This window comes from Phoenix dactylifera, chromosome 5 (genome assembly GCF_051530095.1).
Source record: "Phoenix dactylifera cultivar Ajwa chromosome 5, Ajwa_hap1_PhDact_Kaust_v1.1, whole genome shotgun sequence".
In the NCBI taxonomy this organism is placed as follows: domain Eukaryota; kingdom Viridiplantae; phylum Streptophyta; class Magnoliopsida; order Arecales; family Arecaceae; genus Phoenix; species Phoenix dactylifera.
Window position 1 is genome coordinate 30,797,395 of NC_143194.1, and position 20,908 is coordinate 30,818,302.

Here is a 20,908-nt window from a genome sequence, read left to right on the forward strand (position 1 = left end):
CATATTGGGTACGAGGGGAAGAGAACCATTTGTCCAGGATAGAATCTTCCATCACTTTGCTTGCTCGAACTCTTGGCGAGAGCTGCACCTCTCTTTCTTCGCTGAGCGAGACCAGCAAGGGGAATTTATCCATTTGGATAGGAAGCACTCAACCAATAGCTCACTACCCACCAACATCGAAACAAGGGGATGATTAATAATTCCATGAGGGAATGTCGATTTTTTCAATTCTAAGAATCATATATAGCTATCTCGGTTTCTTTAGAAAATTTATATTTTTTTTCTTAAAACATATATATAAATAGATGAAAAATACATATATTAAATGATCAAATTCATATTTCATAATAAAGCTATTTTCATTAAAATATTCATAAAACCTTTTTTTATAAGAAAGCATGATTTTCATAGCACCTATGCCAATCCATAATTTTAAGAAAAGCATAATATTTCCACAAGCAAAATTTATGCACTAAAAACATAATCATTTGAAAAATAATGAGTGTAAGATCTACCTACTTCTACTGTCTTAGACTGTCAAACTTCACCAGGCAAATCTGCTACACCTATTTAAAAACATTAAAAGTGAAATTAATTTCTGTTAGATGATTTTAATCGAATTAAAACAATAAGAAAAAGGAGGCGGTTGGTCGAGTGACATTGTTCGACGGCTCCAGGCAGTTAGGTGTAAGCAACTCGATCAATAAATCATGGGGCATGGACTACATTAAGGTCAAGATCATTTGATAGGGTTCATCATCAATGAATTTTAGGAATACTCAGCAAAATTGAGGTGATTGGTCTAGTAGACAGTCGAGGCAGTAGGGCAATTTAGGGCCTCTTTGTAGGGTTCCACTTAGGTCCATAAGACCGGGAGATAGAATTCAGTTCATAGGTCCATGGATCTTTTTAGAGAGAGAAATAGAGAGATGAGAGAGAAGGAAGAGAGGGATGGCTCTCTCTCTCTCCTCTTCTTCTTCTTTCTTTCTTCATTATTGGAAGCAAGTGCGTGGTTAGTTTTGACAGGTGGTAGCAGGCGATGGAGACATAAAGTAGCGGGCGGCCACCGACGATGGTCGACCGTCTAAAAATCAAACTAAAAATAAGGTTGAGAAGGGGATTTATTGGCTCGGTTGTTCTCAGATCCTAGCCCACTTGCCGGCGGCTGGGGTTGTGGCTCCGGCTTGGGGCCGAGGCTCTCGGCGACGAACGCCAACGGCGATGATGGTTGGAAAAAGGGAGAAGGAGGTGAAACAGAGCAAAACAAGAGATTCTTTTCTCCAAGCAGTTTCCACCCGATTTTTTGGTCAGCGGCCATGAATCCTAATCATCGGAAGAAAAAGAAAGAAAGAGAAAAAAGGCTAAGGCATTACCTTAGCTCCAATGATGTGTGGCAGCCCTGATTTCCGACAATCCCAATGATGGAATGCCTTGAGTTTGAAGAGAGAAAAAGAGGAGAAAGGGCTATGGCACTCGGTGGTGAGAGGCTCACTCTCTTAGAGGAGTCCATAGGGTCCCCGCAACTTTAGAACTCCTCATCGCGGCCGAGATAGCTGAGTGGAAAGGAGGAAGACTCATCCCCGCGATCAGGAGTCTTCATCGGCTGATACGCTTCCACGGCTGATACGCCCACAGCTGACTAGGCTGGGCCCGGTCAAATGGACCGGGCCGAGGCGGGCCTCCACACACGTGACAGCTCCGGGAGCTCGGATAGAGTGGGCGAGGGATTCGATCGCCGCGAGCGGCAGCAAGAGACGCAAACGCGAAGCAAACGCAGCCCAGCGAGAATCAAAAAGCCGGTAGCCCCGGCCAATGGCAAGGATCCTCCCGATGGCCGCCTCCTACTCCCTCCAGCTCGCCGCCCTACGGCCCCCCTCCCCCTTCTCCGCCGCCGTCCGGCTCGCCTCCAACGCCCGCCTCGGCCTCCACTCCGCTCCCTTCCGCCGCCTTGCTCTGTCCCATCTCGGAAGCGGTGAAGCCTCCATCCCACCGGAATTCTTTTGCAGAACTCTTCACCTTATTCGCTTTTCTCATCGCCTCTTAATCTTCCCGGCGGATTCTTGAACGATTTCGATCCTTTTTCTTTAAAAATCCTCAACTGATCCGTGAGCGATCGTTTGGGTCTTGCGACTTGGTCAGGATGTAATGAGACTCCATTCGCTCGATGCTATGGTTTTTCTAGGGTTTTGAGGCGTTTCGATTTGTTTTGGAATTTGTAAGATGTAAATATGCTCTCTGTGACTGATTAGTAAACAAGAACTACTGATCCGATCATCCATCCTGTCCTTTTTCTTGCGAAAGTTACATCTTTTAGTATTATATATATGGGTTTTACATGAATCGTCAGTGACAGTTAGATATAGCTCGACCCGTGGTTTATTTTTTATTTACTGGTTACTGAATTTAATGTGCAATTTCTTTAGAGCAGGGAGGTATATTATACAGAAAGTAATGCTGCTTTTGCAAGTCTAATTGGTTCCAGTGGAACTGTTAACTGAACTGAATGAACTGAATAGGTGCTTGTTGATAATCTTTGACTAAATTTGAAGTTGGGGTGAATCTAAAAGTTCATCCGAAACACAAGAACAGATCTTCTAGCGCCTGTTGGGTATTGCTTTTGTTTTCTGTTTTTGTTTTCAAACCACAACAAGAAAAATAAACTAGACCAAAAGACATGTGATGTAACCCATTCGTTTTTTCAAATTGTTTGTAAAATCTTTAGAGCTATTGGCAGCAAACTTTTGTTGTTTACCAAAGGAATCAAAATAGAAGCAAGTAATAGCAGAAGTTCTGTGCAAATGCCATCTTCAACATCAACCTCAACGAGATATTTCTCTAATTTGTAGAGAAGCCAGAACACAAAAACAAGAACAGTACCAGACAGGCCCCTAACTTTTCTTTATTATCTGAATCCAGTATTAGCTTATTATATATATATGTATATATATACACACACTTGGAAGTCATGTGCTCTGTGTATCTATATATCTACTCTGTTTATTTATTTATTTATTTCATTGGTTTTTATTACTTTCTTGAATTTTTTTTTGAACAACTATATGGCAAGTTGAAGAGAAGGAGCTCTTAGTCTTTTATATTACCTTCTTTACTGGTCCCTGATCCATTGACTCTTCTGGCCGTGATTGCACAGCTATGCATCACGGGCAGTTATTTGGAATAAAACCTTCTAAGTTGATAAGAAAAGCGAGTGGCATAGAGGCCAGTGCTGCTGGAAATATGACGACACAAGCAAGCACCACTGTTAGTCAAGAAGAGGCCTTAGAGTGGGTGAAAAAGGACAAGAGGAGGCTTCTTCATGTTGTTTATCGTGTTGGGGACTTGGACAAGACCATAAAGTATCCTTCCCTTTTCTGAATTATACCTCTGTACCATGAAGATCATGTATTTAATGTACAGGCAGATGGCTTCTGCTAAATTTGTCTGCCTGATTGGTGCAGGTTCTATACAGAGTGCTTGGGAATGAAGTTGCTGCGAAAACGTGACATTCCTGAGGAAAGATACACAAATGCTTTTCTTGGATATGGGCCTGAAGACTCACATTTTGTCGTTGAACTCACTTACAGTAAGCTACCTCTGTTATATCTTCATGATGTCATGCTACTTTAAAGTGTTAATGATGCCTTTAGACATTTTTTTCTTATATAGGAATCCTTTCTTTCTTTGTCTTCTTCTTCGTCCTCTTCTTTTTCTTCTTTCTTTTTTTGTACTCTAATAGTTCATTGCCTATCACCTTTCTGTTTATTTGATTCTGCACAACTGTATATCTATGCATTATCTGATTAAAATTCTGCTTGTTACAATATTGGTAGATTATGGGGTTGACAAGTATGATATTGGAACTGGTTTTGGTCACTTCGGTATTGCAGTGGAGGATGTAAGATTCTGTTCCCATAAATTTATACACTGTAATCCTGTTAGTGGATTTTGGGCATGCATGTATGTTTGCATGCAATCCTGAACTTCTGTTATATCCATTTCTCTTTGAATGATTGAATTGAGATCCACATAAAAATCATTATACACTATCGGGTTTTGTTTTTTTCAGTATTTGTACTTTGTGCCTCACCGATTATGTTACTATTGATGCCTTCATATTATATGTCCTTGTGCTTGTTAACTATAGGTCTTCTTTTAATAAAAAAAAATCTCAATTGCAAATAACTCTGTGTATATCGAAATTATTTGTGAAATATTGATTAACGAATATGGTGCATCCGGATAACTTTATAGTTTATAATCACTCTTACTGCAAGTTTAGATAATAGCATGTCTGACTAACTTATGTATATGTACATATATATATTTTAGTAACTAATTTATATTTTTGTAACTAATTGGTGTTATTGTGATGTATGTGGAATTGACTTGAATGGCTTAAAAGAACTCTAATGTTGGTAATAATCCTATACATACAACTACAACAGGCCATGGTCTTGTCATATAGTATGAATCCAATACTTGTACAAATAATGTATGCTATGAACTTGATAACACCCTTATGATATGATAGAATGAAATGTCTGATGCATCCCTTAAACCTAGATTGTTAATCATTGATAACTATCTGGTAGATACTTGAAGTGTGATATGCTTGATAGACTTGTAGTTGAGAGACAAAATAAGAGAACTCTAGAGACTTTAAAGGAAAATGTGACTTTAAAAGAGAATGTTGGAAGACAATGAGGAAGTGGATGATGGTAATTAAGGAGACGCAATTAGGGGATATGTCCAAGAAGCAACGTTCAAACACTCAAAAGTTTGTAGATGGAAAAATAAGAAAAATGAAAAGATTAGTCATAATACTAAGGTTAATAATACTCATGTTATAAATCAAGGGTGGTGGGGGAAAATAATTTTAGGGAACATGAAGAGAAATATGAAGGAAAGAGGAAAACTTGCACACCGATATGTCCAAGAATCAAGCTTCAAACACCCAAAAGTTCGGAGATGGAAAAATAAAAAGATTAGTCAAAATTATCAAGGTTAATTATATTTATGTTATAAGTCAAGGGTGGGGGGGGAAATAATTTTAGGGAACATGAAGAGAAATATGAAGGAAAGAGGAAAACTTGCACAACTAGAGAGGGAGGAAGGATAAGAAGACCTAGCTCCTGATTGGGCACAACATAACACAATTGGTTTGGATTCGGAGGTAAACCCAGTTCATGATTGTGAAGAGTGAGACTATGCAAAACTGAAGCCTTGGTAGCTTTTAATGTCCGAGGAGATGATGAAACAGGTGCAAAAGGATCACTAGATACTGGTCTCAGGTGTTGGATGCCCTTAATCGGACATGAAGAACAGTAAAAAAGGCAGGCCCGAGGAGATGATGAAACAGGTGCAAAAGGATCACTAGATACTGGTCTCAGGTGTTGGATGCGCTTAATCGGACATGAAGAACAGTAAAAAAGGCAGGCAAGAACAAGATTTCACTTTTAGCAAAAAAAAGAACAAAATTTCACCAGTTGAGGGTTATTGTGTAACTCACTTAAGTCTGATAATTATTGGTAGATTTGATATTGACTTTAAGCCTACTATGCGATTCTGACTCTTATTCTGGGGATTGGAGACATATGCGGTGGTTGATTGACAATCAATGGCTACAACAATAGTTTGATGGATGCATATAATGAAAGTACCTCTCTGTTCATTTAATGTGATCTGCAGGCAATTTTAACTAAGATTTGTGAGTATGGATCCAAAAAGACAAGTCAACACTAGTCAATTCGGGTGAGAGTAGTGAGAAAGAGGGGCAATGGGTTGGTGGGTGTGATAAGGTGAAGAGTAAGGTGAGAGAGAAAGGAAAGATGGATAGATAGCAGAGGGAGGGGGGTGAAGAGCTGAGGTACTTACCACAAGAATGCCACCTTGCTGTGAAGCCCACTGCATCATGATGCCACGAGGGAGTGAGAAGGCTAGGTACTTACTTTGGGAACTTCACCAAGCTGTGAAGTCTGCCATCGCTGTGACACGACAATTGGCTAGCTGCTCTTGCTCTCTCATTATAGTCAGTGCAGTCCACTGCTGTTGAAACTTGAAAGGATTCAAAGAGGAAGGGAAGTGAAATAAATCAGAAGGCATCAAAATCTTGGTAATCTTTTACTTAGTCCTCAGTCATACATCTATAGAAATCCTTAAGCTATAGTAAAATGAAAACAAACCTGGGCCCAGCTAAATAGACAAGAATGACTTGGATCCAGTCCAGTAGCCAACAATTTTGAATGACCCAACCCTTCCTAACATGCAATATTATCAAATTAAAAATAAATTAAACATATATTTTTTCCCACCACGTCTCCCTTTATCTTTCCCTGTTGCCTAATCAGATGCTTATATACATGTTCAAATGTCTGAATCCTTTGTCCATGTCCATGCAATACTAGAGGGTACATCATCTGTTCACTTTATGAATTTAAACTTTTTGTGGTGGCCCATATAATGATGTTTCCATGTTTTGACACCAAAATCTTCTATAACTAGAATTAGATGGCTTGCAAAAAGCAATGGGATATTAGAAGCAGGAACAGCAGCCCTGCCGCCGACTATCGCAGTTAGCTTTAGCCCTCTCATGTAGTATATGAGTACAACACATCTAAAACAATGCAAATACAACATTTTGCATCTACTAACCACTATAATAATTCATAAAATAGAAATATTTGTAAGATGTATGAGATTATTGATTATATATTACAACCAAACATGTAGTAGTATCAATGAAGATTGAATAATTCTGGTTAACATATGTTTTGGCATAAAAGCAAGAGAAAGTACCACTCTAGTCTTCTTTTTAAGCTCATGAAAGGCGAAACAACATGTGCACCTTTTCAAGCCATCACCTATCATCTCTTGACTTTTCTCAACTCGGGCTTATTTGTGTGACATCTACTAGGGATGCTTGAGTTCAATTTGGCTATTACTTCTTAGATATTAAAATATATGTTATCATATGTGGTTGTTGATGAGGGGCCATAGTGAAACTTTGGCATACTTACGATGCCTAATGTAAATCTCTGCCTGTTACTTGAAGCTTCACATACACCTACCAAAAATATGCTGCTAAATGAGCTTGCTTATTTGTCGTTATATACATGCTAACTCACAGACATTTAATTATATAGAGTATAATTGTGAAACCCTGAAGATGATTAATTGGCTCTTTGCAAAGGGTTATTCACTAAATTCCCCCAAAATATCTATAGCTGCCTGCAACATTAACTGGACGCTCACGTCTAACACCAAAAATTTGTGTTGGATATGTATTCAAGTCAGATACATATGGAATACGTGGATATTTATGAAGTTCGTTGGTTGCCACTTTAAAGATTGGAAGATCTCGTTGAACTCCTCTAACAATGAGTGAGCTGAACTCTTCCAACAATGAGTTTGATGCTCTGATTTGATATTAGGAGTGAGTACTTGTACTTTTTCAAGATTTGTTATGAAGGTTTTGACATAACTTTGTAAAATATTGTTTTGCTAATATCCTTAAGTTAATTGGAAACTTTGAATGAGAAACATATATATTGAAAGAACTCAATAAACAATATCTTTTTAACTTTTTTTAATATATAAATAGATAAAGGTATAAATATATAATTTAATTAAATGTATATGTTATCCTTTGTGTCCCCATATTTCTCTTTTTCCCTCTTTCTGAGTCAGGCACTTGGAAATGTGTCCGAATCCTTTTCTCGTATCCATGTCCATGTAAAACTGGTGACCTATATATACTACCTTTTACTGTTGACATGCATAAATTAGATAAACAAAAATTATCATGTGGCTCCTTCTTTCAGCTTTTATGTTAGCCATTTGAGCATTAATATGAGAGCCTGTGACCTAAATACCATCAGATCTGAAAATTATAATGGAAAATGAGAGGTAAAATGATCATTCTGTTGTGTTGTATTCTAATATTTGATACTAGAGCATTAATGGCTATGAAACCAAATAACTTGAGGTGCCAGAACCAGAACACACATGTTCATCAAAAAAGGAAAAGTAAAAGACAGCAAAATGCAAGAGAGAAACCTTTCACATAAGGGTGATTGAAGGTCATCTTTTCAGATGGCTCGATGAATTACCAGTGTAAAGATCTATATGCTGAAGTCTTGAATGTTCTCGACAGCATGGAGTTGTATGTAAATACTAAGAAATCATTATATGCTATAATCAACGGTTCTTGTGGGGCATTTTGTAACTCTAGGGAAAGATGAGTGGATTGGTTAATACTAAACGAACTGACCATGCTTGGTTCAAGCTAGGTTATGCTTAACCGCCGCTTAGGAATACACACACTGGCCTCGATATTGCTTCAAGCCTAGAATTGCCTTCATATGCCCAAACTCAGCTTAAGATTTAAAACACTAGAGGCATGAGTTGCTACAAAGATAGTTCTTATTCAATTTTGACTCAGAAGTTTTGCTTTATCTAAATTCCAAATACAGGTTGAAGCACCATGCCAAGTGGTTTATGTTCTTGTAGGAGTATATACTTGCTTTTAAGCTTAAGATTGGATATCAAATAAAGACACATCTTGAGTTGACAATTCTTCCTGCTTACAACCTTGATTCAACCTATTGTTTTACTCCCATAAGGATTGATATTTCATTGATCAGAATGTAGTCCAATTTGGAGTTCGTATTTTCTAGCTAGCAAACGTTTCATGGCTCTATGTATTATCCAGTGTCACTTTTGTTTCATGGACTACTTCTTAAATACTCTTGAAGTCAGTATTGCTAATGCCTCATCCATAAGTTGCATTGTGACATTCTGCTAGGTTGCTCTGGCCACTTCAACTTGTAAAAGAGTTTGACTTACATACTCGATAGAAATATGATCTAGAGATACTACAAGTAGTTTATCACGTTTTATATATGGGTTTTACCATGTCACGAACTTGCACTTTTTTAACTATTGCACTTGCAATTTTGCAAATTATAAACACTTCTTTGTATGGACATGTATATATGCAGCCAAATCCCTGAATCCTCCTTTTCATTTTGAGGTCTAGAAAATATGAATCCTTCTACTTGTGTTTTGCGTTGACACTGATATGGATGTTCATGTAATGGAGTTCTTTAGAACTGAAATTAGAAGTCCATAGACCAATTAATTTAAAATATGATCATTTAATGAGAATATTGTGTTATAAATCATGGAGGAGCCTTAATATGAAATAGATAACTTCAAACTCATATGGGCTTAGTAGATGTTAGATCAGTGATGCCAAATAAAATTTTATTTTACATTTTATTCTTTGTTGGTTAGACAAAGTCTTCGTAGTTATGTTGATCAGGACACTTGAGTTGTTTCAATTCCATTGGATGTGGCATCAAATGAAATGGCAAACTTTGATGAACAGATTTCCACCATAAATTTTACCTCTTTCCTTGATTTAGATTTTCTGTTAGTCCATGCCCATTAAAATCTATATTCAATTAAAATTAATGTGTTATCATGCTTTATGCTTGTTTTTTTTTTCAGTGTCTAAATGTTCATCCAATATCATGTTTTGCTGTGCTGAAAACTTGGAGAAAAGTGATATGCAAATCTATGAAGAGAACAAATGATACAAGAGAAAAAATGATGAAATTCTGATATAGATTTCATAACTAAAAGTTGGCAGGTTTTAACATCAAAATCTATCTTTTATTCATCTAGAGTCTATACACCAATAGATCTTAGCTATGCCTTGCTTATTATATCATATCAATAGTTTTAGCTTATAAACTCTAAGCTTTATCCATGCAATTACTATATGCAAAATGAAAATACACTGATTAAAGTGTTCAAGTTCATCTGCCTTCTTGATGTGCCTTGCTGAAATGCATGAATATTGAATATTTTAATCCCTGTTCATAATGTTGAGGCACTCTTAAAGATTTTCTTTTTTATTGGATCAATAGGTTACAACAAGTCTTTCAATATGAATACAAATAATATCATATCAGTAGGATTTCAAGTATTTGTTTGTTTATATGTAGATAGAATAATATTTACAAGAACATGTCATCATATTTGGTTGATCTTTTATAATAGGTTGCCAAGACGGTGGATCTTATAAAAGCCAAGGGAGGAAAGGTGACCAGGGAACCTAGCCCTTTAAAAGGGGGCAAAACTCTGGTTGCCTCTATTGAAGATCCTGATGGTTATAAGTTTGAGCTTTTGGAAAGGGGCCCTACACCAGAACCCTTTTGTCAATTAATGCTTCGTGTAGGAGACCTTGATCGTGCTATAAACTTCTATGAGAAGGTTGGTTGGTCCATGAGGAATTCAGGTTATTTTGTATAGACATATTTGCAATTGTCATCAAGTTTTGTTGATTCAACTTGTCAAGTTGTAAATCCATGATCACTTTTAAACAGGCATTTGGTATGGAGCTTCTACACAAACAAGACAATCCTGAGGACAAGGTAACTCTCTTTATTCACCGCATATCTTCTTAATTTGTGCACCAGCTATATATGATCTAGTTTGCGCATGTCATCTATATAAAATTCTGTCAGGACTGACATATTATTTGTCAGCGATATCAATTATTGATCAATCTAGTTGCTCATAATGGAAGTTGTGGATTTGATTTTCCTTTCAGATGTATGCTTTTTTTTTTTGCTTCCTCTTCTTTGGGGCATGGGTGCATTGGTGGATTAGTGTGTGTATTCATGGATTCTTCGTCTTCCAATGCCATATTGGGTATGCATCATGCCATTTCATTTATATAAGTTGTTTTATGTCAAGTACACACTCTTACAATCTATTTTATGTCAGTATCATCCTTTTTATTTATGTAGTCCTCAATGCTTCTTTTTGTGTCTTAATCTTCAACATTCTGTACATTCTTTTCCAACTTGCTTGGAGTCTTGTTCAACAGCGTTGATAACATACTTTCTTTCATAGATCTAACTATCATTGGCTGAAACTATATCCACTATTAATCTGTAACTTTGAATTTATTGATATCCTGATAACTTCCTAGCCTAAACTGTTGTCTAGGTTATTTTATGTGATGCAGATACTCTCGCTATCTATTTTGTATCAATATCATCCTTTTAATCTTCTCTTTTATGTTTTTTAATTTATCTTAAAATAATACTTTGTCTCTGTGATCCTCGGTATATTTATTTATTAGCATATACTTCTTTTTCTGACCCATTAGTTATGGACCATGTCAACCTTTGTGATTGATATTTGCTTGTACCTATTTTCAGTATACTATAGCAATGATGGGATATGGTCCTGAAGATAAAAATGCAGTGCTGGAGTTGATGTACAACTACGGGGTTAAAGAATATGACAAAGGAAATGCCTATGCACAGGTAATGTTTATTTTCCAGTTGTGACATGTTACCATTGATAGCTCAGTGATACTGTTTTTGTGACTTTGATCACAAATTTTCTCTGTATGGTTACAGTTGTCTTTGTATATTAATTCATTGTGCATTTTTACCTAATTACACTCGATGGAGAATAACTTTTGGTATCCTGTCAGATTGCAATAGGTACAGATGATGTTTATAAAACTGCAGAAGCAATAAAATTGTATGGGGGAAAAATTACTCGTGAACCAGGCCCTTTACCTGGCATTAACACAAAGATCACTGCCTGCTTGGATCCTGATGGTTGGAAAACGGTATGATATCAGCTTTTTACTTTGTTTTTGATGCATTTGGCTTTAAAAGGATTTTACTGGCTACAGTTCTCCAGAAAAGTCCTATTTATGTGATAAGTTGGTTTTTACCTACACTTTGTCTTATGTCTTATATCACACAGTTCAAAAAAATTTCTCCATGCCATTGCATTTTCACCTGGCCTGGATGTTATTGGACAACAAAAGAACATTGGTGACGTGAGCACACACATTACTAATTCCTCAATCCAATGTTTTCAATTATTAGTCACGTTCTCTATGAGGCAGCTTGGCTAGATCTCTGCCCTCTTCCCTTCTCTAATCATGGAAGGGAATATTGTAGATGAGTTGGCTGTTCGGTAGTCTGATCAAGGTGCACCTATAAGGAAGGCCTAGAGTTCCAAGTTCCAACCATATTTCTTCTCTTCTCTGTTGGTATGATGGCCTTGTCATAGGCTCCCAGTGCTGTTTCGAACTGATATAATGGATCATAGTGTAGCCAACCCCCAGCCCCACCTCCCCCTCCCTGTCCAATTAGGAGAGAGTCCCATCTGGGAAGCCCCACCTGTAGTTTAAGTACCTGGTCTGGTCTGAAATTGAACCCAGGATTTTCACTCGGTGGAAATCCCACCCATATATGAAAATTACTTGGGCTGGATTCTTGAGAATACAGTACTCAGGGTTTGAACCCAGCACCTCCGGCCAGTGAGCGGGGAGGTATGACCACTGAGATAACTTTCAGGGTCTCCCAAAGTAATTACTTCAGTTAGAACAGTAATTTGTAGCCACTCTAACTGCATATAACAACCTATAGCAATGACATAACAATGCAATAAGTATTATTTGAATCAAGGTCCGTCGTACCGGTATCGGTCGGCGTACCGGTGGCGGTCCGGACCGGTACGAACCGGTTCCGTACCGGTCCCGTACCAGTTTCGTACCGGTTCTCCAACAATAAACTACCGGTATCGGATTCCACGTTGATCCGGTACCGATCCCAGGCAGTACCGGTACGACAGACCATGATTTGAATATTTATTTTTTGTTTAGAATAATGTTGAACTAGATTTCAAAAATTTGTATCAAAATTTTGAAACAATGACAATGTAAGAACTGCTGCTGTGACCATGTTAATTAATGGTTGTGAAACAAATTTGATGGCCGTTGTTTATAAATGTTGTGAATTAGAACCATGGTAATAACTCTTTTAGCAAGAATATTGAAACTGCATTTCAGTCTTTGTTTATGTGAATAATTAATTTTAACAATGCTGCACTCTTATGGCAGCATTTGTCTATAGGTAACTGGCTACCTTGACTAAGGAAAATGCCAAAAGATAATTCCAAGCTAAGTACTAGAGCCCAGCCAAACCATGTTGACTTGGCTTTTTCATTCAACTTTTTTTTCTCTTGGTAGGCTATTGATTGCTTTTGCTAATATTTTATTTTGTTCACTAGGTCAACTCCTAGAGTATCTTGCATCACGGGGCCAATTATATTATTTTGTATCAAGTGTATGAGATGTACATAGCACATGATGTTTCACAGGAACCATGAAGTTGCTCTAAACATTTCTGTGATGATAAGCCACTGTCTAACAGAAACCAAATAATTTCATTTGTTGATTTTTTTAAAATCCCCCAATTCTTCTGCTTTTTATCATTTTTTCTGTTCCAATTTAACATCTTGGCATCATGTTGTTTATCTGCTGTGAATGTATTAGTAGAATCATGCATTAATCACTGCTTGAATAATGTCTAGTGAGACATGGATTCAAATCATTTTTCTTCTGCAGGTCTTTGTCGACAACATAGATTTTGCCAAGGAACTGGAGTGAACCGATCATCGTGCCAAAATTTCTAGTGCGGAGTTTGTCAAGGAATATCTGACCTCCTATCACTTAATGTGGCCTTTGCCCGGTTCAGTTTGTAGATAAGCCATTCAACCTACCCTGTTAGTGATAGCAAGTAACATGTGTCACCCAATATAGCGCGGTGTAGATGTGAGATTCCTTTTGATGCAATTTTAATTTATTCATCATATCAATCTAGTTTGGCTCCAACTCATGTTTATTGTACTGGTGCTGCTTATTAAATTGACACGGTTACATTCATGTTGGCATGACAATTTAACATTAGGCGTATGCCTTCAATCCAGATCTGTTGGTCATGTTTGTTTTTGCATTCAAATTCAATTATCCTTTCGGGTGTTTTGACTCCGAAGTAAGCTCTTTGATGGCTGCTATCTTCTAATTCTCTGCCGGGCCATGCTGGGATATTTGAGCAGACATCAAGAACAACACCTGAAAGAACAACAACACTTAGTTTCACGTACTGGACTATCCGAAGCACTAGGTATAACTATCCTACTGATCTTACTCTTTTTCTTCTTCATGAAGGTTCCAGCCATATGTGTGCTTTTCATCTTAACAATCACCTGTAATTTGTTTAATAAAAAAATAATATAGATAGGTCTAAAGCAATACCAATGATATAATTATCAACCTTTTGGTATATCCTGTTTTACCTGCCAACTAGAGTTTATATATGCTGACACTTGCTTCCAATGAAGAATACCTGCCAAAGAGTCCATTTAGTCTCTGCTACTAAGCCTTGCACTAATTTAATACGAAATTGTTTTATGATTTTTTTTTTTTTGGAGACTCTATGAGTTGTGTATGTATTTAATTCTTGCAGCTTGCTCCAGTGTCTGGATAGAGTACATAGGCACATTTTCAGGTAAATTTAATCCTTTTGTTGTTTTCTGGTGGTTATGTGTCTGTTCGAGGTCCTACAAAATATAGATGTCCTAATATTTTCAGAAGGCACCGGCGAGCTGAGGCAAAGATAAATTGTGGATATGCTTCTCTCTTTGAAAATATGTACCTTTTCTTGTACGTTTAAGAAGATCCCCCCCTCTGGAAACGAAAGTCAAAGCTGATCCCTCTGTTTCGTTCTTTTCTCCTGCTAATGCTGCACTCTGTATTTCCTTATATAGCCTTGCCCTCAGTGTTGCTGCTCCCCTTAAGGCTGCATTAAAAGAGATTATGCCTGAGAGTTGCAGTTCTTGCATTACCGGTCTCTTATGCGATGCTTATGAGCAACTATTCATGGATTTTCAAACGTTCGTTTGCTGGATGCATACCATAGTAGTGCACTATACTGGACTAAAACATTATTTCAGAGAATACTAAGTTGTTTGTTATTATGCAAATGACTTAAGTTGAAAGTTTAAACTGCGTAAGCTGTTTTTGGCATCATTTTTTGATGATGCCAAGATAAAAGAAGCAGCATATATCATCTTCTTCAAAGTGATTGGATGATATTTCTAAGTTTGAGCGAGCGAGCGAACTTACTCAAGTACTAATGTTTTGATCTCTAAGTTTGAGCTTGGGCAAGACTTGCTGGTTATATTTATTTGTTTAGATCGATCCTGCATCAAACCCTAGAGCGAGCGAGCAAACTTGCTCGAAGAAAACATACCTGTGGCAGCTCCAGCGGTCAACGCCATGACATCTCCGCTAGTTTGTGCAGTAACGGCAGAGTGGATGACGGCTAAGATCTGCTCATGACTGGCCCCAAATGCTCGAGCAATCTCCACGCAGTGCGATGCCACCAGTGCTGCAGCAGAAGCAATGGCTGCAGTAATCTTTGAACCAGAGCTGGTCTTCGACCCGTCAGGCGAGAAGACGGCGCTGGCTACGACAGCAGCAACCGCAGCCGCTACCCCTGCCACCGAAGTTGCGGCGTACACTTCGGCATTGCGGGTTCGAGCTTCTGCCCTTCTCTTCTCCTTGTGATCCTTCAGCCATCCACCCATCGTTTTCCCTCGCGGTGGCAATCCTCTAAGAAGCTGGATGTCCTCGGACAGAGTTAAAAATGAAAAAAAATGAGGAAGTTCACTTCAGCTCGAAGAGCTCGAGAAGCTAGCTAGCTAGCTAGTGTACCTTGAGATCGATATGATGATCTCGTGGAGAAATGGGATGGCCGATGCCAACTGCTTCGGTCGGCGCTTGTGGCGTAACATTCGGTTTTTCTGCTGAACTTTCGTCTTCCGTGACCGTGGGTGCACTTGGAACGTTCTCAGCTGAGTGCCGAGCTGGTGAGCGATGGTTTGGTTTCTCCATGCATGAGGGGGAGTCCGAAGGATCTTTACTTTCGAGCATCGCAAGGGCTTTCGAGATCTCCATGGCAGATAGGCTCCATGACCTTGCGAGGAACTCCATGGTCTCTGTAGGAGTCTCGGGAGCCCGCAGCGATGACGAATGCCAGCATATGGAGGGGCCTTCCTCTTCGATGTTCTCCAGCTGCTGTGATGGGCACTCGAGAAGATGCTGGCGAAGATATGCACATCTATCCATGGCTTTCGACCAGCTTAAATGCTCCTATATCTGCACCCTCGAATTGAAACTGTAACACAAAGTTGAGAACAAGCACGAGGGTGTGGGAAGCGAATACTTGGTTTTTATGAGCGGAGACTGATGAAAGCATGGAGGAGTGAGGATTATTATATGCTGGGTCGTGCGGTGAGTGGGTGCTGAAGCCCGTCTGCCGGCCCTCCCTTTATGTACCCTTTTTTAACCGCTAAAGAGCTCGGTCCGGTTTCCTGAGCGGCGTGCGCCATCATTTGTTGGTTTGGTGGACCTGCAGATCCAAATTGTATGGTCTTGCACACGAATGCTCTATTCTAATATTTAGAGGAGCACAAGAGCAGTGCTTCCAGCCTCCTAAGGTCTGTTCCCATGCCTCAATTTGAAATTGTGATGATGGCACATTAGAGCATCCAATCCACAAGCTGGTGGTGGCCTGCAGCTGTACTTGCTTGTGGATTTTAGAGCTATACACACAAACACATCCACGCACAGACAGAGAGAGGTGTGTAGAAACTAATCGCTCAGTGTGCTATTTGCTTGATAGAAAATCAAAATCGAGGCATGATATTCATTCTAGCTCATTGACCAACTATATCGAGAGCTCTTATTGCTTGTGCCAGAGACCTAAAGTCGAATTCATTGTTGCTGTGGTTATGCTGCATTCGGAGGTACATCTCGGTCAAGCTTCTTCTCAAGAATTGAAGGATCCAGGAGATAATTTCCCCAAATTCAAATAAGAATTCCTCCTCATGCGTAGCTGTACAAAAGGCCAACAGTTTGGATATATCTCAAGACCCTTACGTGTCCATAGTTAGTTAGAATCTCCTCTGTACATGGCTGGCAGTAGCGCTGGCAACATTTGTTATTCTTTCTGTTATTCTTTGGTTGGCTACAACCTTATATATATCTCCTTTAGTATTGTACAGATTTAATTTGAATGAATGAAATCATTCTTCTCAATTTCAATTGTCATTTTTATTCTCTCAATTTTACTTTTCATCACTTCTGCTCCATTTGGCTACAGCAAAACCTCTTGGGGGCTAAGCCATGGCCCTTCTTTTTTTTTGGATGTCCTACAAGTGAATGAGGGCAGTACACATCCCCCCCAAAAAGGGTAGTATAGGGAATTCCATATTCGTACAAGTTGCCATCTCATAATCCCACTCATTGGTCGGCGTTATTTGTATAGACATCACATGATCATGCATGGCTATCAGTTCTAGCATATTCGAGCATTTTGTATACCATTTTAATACAAATGTGCATGATTGCAAAGAGATTTGGAATGTCCTATTAGTGGGATGAGAACATAATAAAGTATCTGCACTACTCCTACACCATGATTGCTAACCAGTGTAAGGCTTCTTTTCCTTTTCCCTTGTCAAGGATGAGAACATAACCGAGCATCCGAATGAAATAGTTTCCAATGCATATATTGGACTAGAGTCTAAGTGGGACTGCAAGAAATGAAGTATTAGCACTACTAGGCCATGATTAGTATGCCCTACTTTCTTCTAGTTTTCACAAGGCAGTGGCATTTATATGATACTCTTACTCAGCAATGAGAGTTGTGTCCCAAGTATGCACACTTTAGCATCCATTTATGGAGTACTATCTGCAATCCATATTCTATAACAAAGAACACAGGTGGAAGGTACCAAATCATGCGGTGCTGCCAACCGGCTTTCTCGGTTCTTGGTGCAATGTCCACTTTCCTAAGCACAGAGAGAGTAGCTTTGGTTATTGTAGTAGAGTTCTGCAACTTTAATGCAGGAGCACCGAACATGCTCGGTCCCTTGTCATCATTGCATTTATGTCTAATCCTGTAGGTTAAGGCCTGTAGTAAACCATACAAAATCCTACCATCACTAGCCTACTTTTGCATTGTCCATTGTTGCTAAAATATTAAGAGTGATCTGGCTTGAGCTCACCCTGACCAAGCACTTCGTTTGCTGCCCTGAACCTATGTCATTTGCAAGATTCGAGTTGAAACAATATATGCAATTACTTTGTTCATGTTGATCATTCAAAGTTGGATTGAATCCAGATGCTGTAGATTGTCTCTTTTGACTTCCAGAGCTCAAGGGTCTGATTGAACCTAGTTTTTCCCAGGAATAACTAGAAGAAAAAAATATCTTTGAAGAAGAAAGTTACTACTTTGAAATAACCAATTGATTAACACAAAACTCCCGACATCTTGTGGATGCCTATTCATGAATTCTTAAAAACTATAAAGCAATATTTTTAATAAAAAATGGACATCCAAGTTGCATGAAGAACTCGAATCAATAATTAATTAAAAAAATAAGATTACTTACTGATAAAAACTTCTAGTATTTTTTTTTTTGATACAATGACACCTCACACAAAACGTGCATGAGTGCAGCCAACAAAATCATAAAAGAGAAGCTGGCAAAGAGAAGGAGCAGACGCTTGGTTCTCCCAAAAAAACTCTCTAAAATGATGAGCTACAAAGGAGGCGATCCAGTCGGCAACATTGTTCGCCTCCCGGTAGACATGAGTAGCTCGGAAGGAGCCACAGCTTCTCAATAGTCTTAATATGTCGTGAAGCAACGACTGCCCGCCAACATCGTTGTGACGGTCTCGAACCCACTCGATCACCATAGCTGATCCTCTTCAAGGTGAATGCAGACCGCATCCAGAACAACCCTCGTATAGGTGATGCACTCCCACGCAGCTCTAAGCTTTACTCCACTAACAATAGTGTCGAAGATCCGCCACCTCCGGTCGCCACAAGTCTGGCATTGTGGTATCTGATAACAAAGCCCACTCTCTCACTATCTTTTCTCTCAACAACACTGCCATTGAAGTTCACCTTAAGAAAACTAGGGTGTGGGAACTCCTAGGAGACAAAAGCAACCCTGATAACTGTAAAAACTAAGTGGAAGTCCTAGATATCCCTAGTTATCACAAAAGAAAACACTCCAATGGTACTTATGATCTTTGCAGTATAAAGTAATGCCCTGTCCACCATTATCCTCGGGTGCACCCTTTTGTCCTCGAAGATCCGAGAATTCCTATCTAGCCATATGTGATAGACCAGGTAGGCACATCTGATCCCCTACTTCATGGTGCTGGGCCTCTGTGAGGATTTCTTCAAAAAGCCAAGAAAATCCTCAATTGATGGATGACATATCCTGTCAAGAGCCGGGGAAGACCATAGTGCACCTCTAAATCTAGGCCACCTGCAAGCATCTAAGAAGAACATGACAGATAGACTCCTCCACATCCGAATATACCTCGCAAGCTAAGGAGACTCTTACACCTCTATCGGCCAGCACACCTCTAGTTGGCAGACACCCCCATGTTACCTTCTAGATGAACAGGGCGACATGGGGATGGATGCGCAACCTTTAGATCCAGCTTCCATTAATCTGTCGAATCGAAGCCCTTGTAGCCAGGCCATGTAAGTCTCGGGTGTTCACTTTCGACTTCCCAGTCCCACTCCAAATCCTTTTGTCCACTGCCTCCCATGGGGGTATCGGAAGTGCCACGACTCTCTCAGCTAGCAACTCTCCAAAAGCTTATCGAATGAGACCCTCATTCCACCTTCTCTCTCCTGGGATGATCAGATCACAGACTCTGCATCCATCCAGACACCTCGGGTCAATCAAGGAGGGCCACCCACTTAACGGCTGCTCAGAAAACCATTTGTCCTCCAGGACGTCAATAGCATGCCCGTCCCCATCTCCCATCTGATCACAGAAAAAACCGATGGGGCACGAGCGCGGATCTCTCTCCAGATGAAGGAGCTATGACGCATAGTGTGAAAAACGGGCACACCGGCCGAAGCTCCATACTTGGCCTGGATAAGCCTCATCAGAGTACCCCGGAGGCTCTCTAGTTGTAGGAGATATCTGACCGCATGTCTGGTAGCAAGAACCTCTTGCTACTTGATCAAAGAGTGAACACCGAACCTCCCGTTACGAGTTGGCTGCCAGATCACATCCAACACCAGCAGGTGAACGCCGCTCGCTCCCCCTTGCCAACCCCATATGAAGCTCCTGAACAGATGCTTTATAGTCCTCAGCGCTGCAAGAGGCACAATAATATTGGACAGAAGATAAATCGGAATCGAACTGAGAACAAACCGCACAAGAGTGACTCTGCCCATCATAGATAAAGCACTCGCCTGCCACCCACTTCTAGTATTTTAAAAGTACTCAACATTGTGACAAAAAAAATACTTTTTAGATTTATTTTTTTTTGGAGAGAAAGGGAGGGAGACTCATCTCCACCATATTTATCCAGGCCTCAATACTTAGTGATGCGCTGCATAAGATTCAAACCTAGATCAGTTCTTTACTAAGCATAAGAACATCACCATTGAAACAAGTCCTGATTCAAATGTAAGATTCATATTTTTAATTAATTTTATATAATGATACATTTAAATTTTATATAAAGATACATAAAAATCACTTAAAAACACAACTTCACAGCATATAGCATTTTTTGCCCGAGATTCAATAACTCTACCTAATATAGGACTCCAAAGTCCACTAAAAATATTTCAAAATTAGGTAAAAAATTAAGAAAATATAAGATATATAGCATTCTTCCCAAAACTTGAATCAAGGTTGCTAAGACTTAATAATACAAGAAGTTAGATAAAAATATAACATAAAAGGAAATGACAAACCTATATCTATTTAAACATTAACTACATCAAATATAGAAATCTAGCTTTTGGGTAATGTTCGAGAATGTTTCTTCTTCCCCTCTTTCATAAAGCTTGGGTAATGATGATAGATTATTATCAATTCCAGGTCTCTCCATGCTAGTCTTCCGAGGATAAATCGATGAAATGGCAGGTCCCTGCTTTGGATACTTTTGTTTCTACGGAACAGGTTTCTGGGATTG

The 20,908-nt window shown here is 39.1% G+C and overlaps 2 protein-coding genes and 1 long non-coding RNA gene across 4 annotated transcripts; 2 read left to right on the top strand and 1 right to left on the bottom strand.

Annotated features, from left to right (window-relative positions):
* Positions 1-1,717: 1,717 nt before the first annotated feature.
* Positions 1,718-13,821, top strand: LOC103702541 (putative lactoylglutathione lyase, chloroplastic). The gene is made up of 9 exons (XM_008785014.6): positions 1,718-1,972; positions 3,152-3,356; positions 3,459-3,583; positions 3,831-3,895; positions 10,066-10,278; positions 10,392-10,439; positions 11,235-11,342; positions 11,516-11,656; positions 13,448-13,821. Exons 1-9 carry the CDS (start codon positions 1,813-1,815, stop codon positions 13,487-13,489), a joined length of 1,107 nt encoding a protein of 368 aa, XP_008783236.3. The 5' UTR covers positions 1,718-1,812; the 3' UTR covers positions 13,490-13,821.
* On the bottom strand, positions 13,704-16,151 carry LOC103702540 (phosphoinositide binding protein). 2 transcript variants are annotated; one of them, XM_039129076.3, is made up of 6 exons: positions 15,599-16,151; positions 15,135-15,504; positions 14,538-14,681; positions 14,179-14,228; positions 14,031-14,088; positions 13,704-13,954 (listed from the first exon to the last, which is right to left on the bottom strand). In XM_039129076.3, the coding sequence occupies exons 1-6, from the start codon at positions 16,010-16,012 to the stop codon at positions 13,743-13,745; spliced, it is 1,248 nt and encodes a 415-aa protein (XP_038985004.2). In that variant the 5' UTR covers positions 16,013-16,151; the 3' UTR covers positions 13,704-13,742. The 2 variants fall into 2 exon arrangements, with proteins under 2 accessions (XP_038985004.2, XP_088578426.2); XM_088722300.2 differs by lacking the exon at positions 14,538-14,681.
* LOC148703552 (uncharacterized) lies at positions 13,866-14,865 on the top strand. The gene is made up of 3 exons (XR_015987329.2): positions 13,866-14,006; positions 14,349-14,390; positions 14,474-14,865. It is a non-coding gene; the product is annotated as an uncharacterized LOC148703552 (long non-coding RNA).
* Positions 16,152-20,908: the final 4,757 nt, after the last annotated feature.